This window comes from Haliaeetus leucocephalus, unplaced genomic scaffold (genome assembly GCF_000737465.1).
Source record: "Haliaeetus leucocephalus isolate CR32 unplaced genomic scaffold, Haliaeetus_leucocephalus-4.0 Scaffold168, whole genome shotgun sequence".
In the NCBI taxonomy this organism is placed as follows: domain Eukaryota; kingdom Metazoa; phylum Chordata; class Aves; order Accipitriformes; family Accipitridae; genus Haliaeetus; species Haliaeetus leucocephalus.
The window spans coordinates 544,994-549,021 of record NW_010972604.1 but is presented as its reverse complement, the minus strand read 5'-3'; the positions used below and the strand labels follow the sequence as shown (position 1 = coordinate 549,021).

The window sequence follows — 4,028 nt, the reverse complement described above, 5'->3', positions numbered from 1 at the left end:
TCGGGAGCGGGCGGGGAGCGCCGCCCCATCTCCGCGGGGCGCGGAGCCCCGAGCACCCGGGCCGGCCTCGGAAGCACCGCGGGATCCCCCCGGGCAGAGGCTGCCCGACCGGGCCGGGGGGTCCTGCCGGCGCCTGGGGGTCCTGCCGACCTGACCTCACCCTGCCGCGGGTGAGGGGCAGCCCGCCCCGGGAAAGGGTCCTTTTCGGGACATTTGTGTTTTAAAAGGACGAAGAGACGAGGCTTTGACCTACGCGGCAGCTGGAGCTCCTAAAAGCCCTGCCCGCCTGCCGGGAGAGCAAGGGGAAGCTCCCCGGGCGTGGAACGGGCAGCACCGGGGCCGTTGGCCGTTTTCTGCCCGCACTCCCACACGCCCTCCGAGCCGCTCCCCCTGTGCTCGCCCTCGTGCCGGGAGGCGAACCGCCAACACGGGCACGGGGCTTCGTCCAGCGCCGAGCACCGGCGGCGGGAGCGCTCGTGGGGCTCGGCCACGGCTGAACCTCCGGGAGCCGGCAGCGGGGCTGAGGGAGAGCCCCTGCCCTTCCCCGGGGGGGGGGGGGGGGCGCGTGTCAAGGGGCCCGAGGGAGATATGGGGGCACTGTGAGTTTGTCCCCGGTCGGAGGCCGGGAGAGGGCAGACGGCCCGCCGGGATGCAAACCGCCTTCCGCGGAGCAGCCCCCGGCCTTCGTGGCTCCCCCAGTTACACATCACCGGTGCTCCGGCTGAAATGCTGCCCTCCCTTTCTGTCCGCTGACAAAACAAGGTTAAAAAACCAAACCCAGCAAAAAGCCAAAACCAAACCGACAAAAAACCACAGAACAGAAAAATACCCAAACCCACAGAAGTGTTGCTGACTGTCTCCAGGATCCTACTCGCAGACTTGCCCGGTGGAACACCCCGGGCCGGGCCGGCCCCGCCTCGGGGCACAGGGGCTGGAGATTGCTGCTCATCTTGCAGCATCATTTGGAAGATAAACACGGCCCCCAGCCCTCTCCTCGCACAGAGGGAGGGCTTTGCTGCGGCCCTGGGAGATGCTCGTCAGAGAACAAAATACTGTTGCGGTGACCTCCAAAGCCCAGTCACTTCCCTCCAGCACCGCCGGGCCTCCCTGGGTGCCCGCACCCACCGAAAACGCTGGCCGAAAAGGGCTTTTCTGTTGCCGCTTCTTCGGTTTGGCGATGGGTGCGTGTTTGGGGTTTTTTTGGACGGGGGGGTGTGGTTTAGTTTTTGTTTTGTTTTGTTTTTTTTTTACTTGGGATGCTCTACGCTGCTTTCACCCGTTAGCAGGGCAGACAGACCACCCCCCCGCCCCGCTGCCGCCCACGCCGGGAGAGCGAGGGTCCGGCCCCGGCCCGCCGCCCACAGCCCCCGTCGCCGGGAGAGGCTGCAGCCTGCGGGGACGTCTCCCCGGCTCGGGCCGCCAAAACCACGCACCAGCCCCAAACTGCCACCGGAGAAACAAACAAACAAGCAAAACCCAACCAAACAAGAGCACGTTTCCAAAGCTGTCTGCCAAAAACTAACGAACAAAGCCGTGCCGGCGCTCGGTGGCACAGGCGGGGGCGGCAGGGCGGGCTGGCGGGGGGCGGAGGGACCCCCGGCACTGCCCAGCCCAGCCCGGCTCCCCCGGCTGGGCCGGAGACAACTTTGCGGAGCGAATTTTCCAGTCGGCGATGCGCAGACCGGCCTGGGTCCGCCGGCAGCCGTGTTGAAAAGGGGGATGACCCTTCCCCGGAGGAGGATGAAACCTCTGGACCACCTCTTCCTGGCAGCGCTACAGAGAGGAAAGCCCCTTGCTCGCCGGGTGATGCCCATGCAAGGAGCGGGGTGGGCGGGCAAGGGGGATTTTCCGGGGACGGGCCCCTTCCCCCGCCGTGCAGCCGCGGCGAGCACCGGCAGTACCCGGGCACGGCAGGACAGCCCGCCGGGAGCTGAAGTTGCGCGGCCGAGGCTCCGGGGATGCTCCCCGCACTACGAGCGCTGGTCGGAGGGAGCGGGTGCAGAGGCCACATAAGCGGGGGTGATACGGGGAAATCCCGAAGGCTGACATATTTTTAAAAGAGGAAACAAATAAACAAACAAAAAACCCCACCCCAAACAAAACCCTCTGATCAATAACACAAGGAAAAAATCCTCCCAAATATTTATTTTCCGCTTTTTTTTTTCCAGTCGTGCCGCATCTTTCCCTATCCTCTCGCAGAATGTTTGTAAAATAGCATTAAAGATTTATGCGGTCCCTTTGGCTGGAGGGAGGAGGCGTGACCACGTCCTGAAAGTGTCCCGATTACAGCCATGACACCAACATCTGTGCTGGGAGGGGAGAAAAGCATCTCTTTCGTAGCCTGAGGCTCAACTGTGGGATCGCTATCCACAGAGGGGAGGCAGGTGGCAAAATGACGGGGGTGGGGTGTAAAAACAAGGCCTTTCCAACAGGAATCAAATTAAAAAAAAAAACCCATGCAATCCTTCTTTCTCCATCCTGTGACAAGAGGGGAAAGCTGGGCGCGGGGAGGGGGGTTAGTGCTGTGTTTTCTCAAGGAAAAAGACGATGCACTTTTATATTTAGCTGTATCTATAGAGCTGCATCTTATCTCAGCACATATCTGTACCCGGACAGTCTTGGAGCAAGTCAGACCACAGTTTCTCTCTCCATCCCCCAGCGCACCCCCATCACCCCCCCCCCGAAGTTCAGCTCTTGTACTTACACGTCTCTGTGCGACAACACTCACCCTCTAGCTGCGGGGGGCAGTGGAAGTAGAACATGGCCCTGCGGCCGGGTGGGCGCCCGCTGCCCGCCGCTGCGAGGCCGACGGCGGCCGGGGCCGGGGCCGGGGCCGGGGCCAGCCCGCGGGGCGCGGGGCTTCCGCGCACTCCCCGCACCGACACAGCGGCACCAGCTCCCCAGCCGGGCACCGCCACGCACCGCCGAGGTGTCTCCTGCCGACCTGAAGACAGAGAGAGGGAAAGAACAGAAAAGGTGAATAACCAGAAGAAAGCACCTAGAGAAACTCATTGAAAATCCTAGATCCCATCCCAGAGGAAGCAGAGAAAGTCTAACCCTGTGCAACGCACTGAAAAAGCCAAAGGCAGAAAACTCCGTGGTAGGTGCACAGTAATCAGAATCAGTAAAACTTTGTTGCTTCTCTTTGTTTTTATTTCGCCCCCGCCTAGCAGATTATCTATCTCTTGTTCTTCCATTCGTCCATGCTTCTATCTATCTATCTACCCATCTGTACATTCATCCATCCATCCATCTATACATTCATCCATCTATTTATCTGTCTGTCTGTCTATCTATCTAACTATCTGATTATCTCAAATGTTTCTTTCCGGAGCAAATAATTACATAAAGAAAAAACAATGCTTATAGCTAAAAACGAACTGTTAACAAAAAAAAAAAAAATCTAAATTATTCTGCCTAAATGAAACAGCAATAAAAGCTAAAAGCTGTCTTCTTTTTAAAGCATCCAACACACTGGGAGTTGTGTTCGGGTTGGAAACTAATGTCCTCGGCAAGAAAAAAAATCTATTCAAATTTATACGCAGTCATATAAAAAAATCCAGAAGGCAAATAAAAATAGTAATCCATACCTAAACCGAACAGAAGTAAAAATCACCAGTAAGGTTTGGGGGTATTTTGCACTGGAATAAGGCGCTGTGAGTTGTTGGCTGCAGAGACAGAAGGGCTCTGTGGAGTTCTGGAAGTGGCCAGATGTCTTTATATCTGTCTACAGCATGCTCTGCCTCTCAGCACTTGCCTTTATAATCTCACGCATAATTGGCCTTAATCTGATTATTTCCAGCGCTGTCTACAGTGAGTAACTTGGATAGGTCTATTGGGCCCTACAAATGGCCCACGTGGTGTGCAGAGCAGGGGAAAAAAAAAAAAAAAAGAAAGATGAAAAGAAAAAACCCATCATTTCTCAGCAAACACCAGGAATGTGAACAGCAGCAACAAAATCCCATTATTTTCTGAGCGTTAGCGCTCCGGGGCTCATCGGCCCCCGGCGGCCCCCCCCGCCCCGCACC

At 57.4% G+C, this 4,028-nt stretch overlaps 1 protein-coding gene across 1 annotated transcript in view; it reads right to left on the bottom strand.

Annotated features, from left to right (window-relative positions):
- DRGX (dorsal root ganglia homeobox) overlaps positions 1-2,762 on the bottom strand; it is a 17,694-nt gene extending 14,932 nt beyond the window's left edge. Inside the window, exon 1 of the mRNA XM_010563470.1 lies at positions 2,729-2,762. Coding sequence (XP_010561772.1) covers positions 2,729-2,762 — 34 coding nt within the window. The remainder of the gene's footprint in view (positions 1-2,728) is intronic.
- Positions 2,763-4,028: the final 1,266 nt, after the last annotated feature.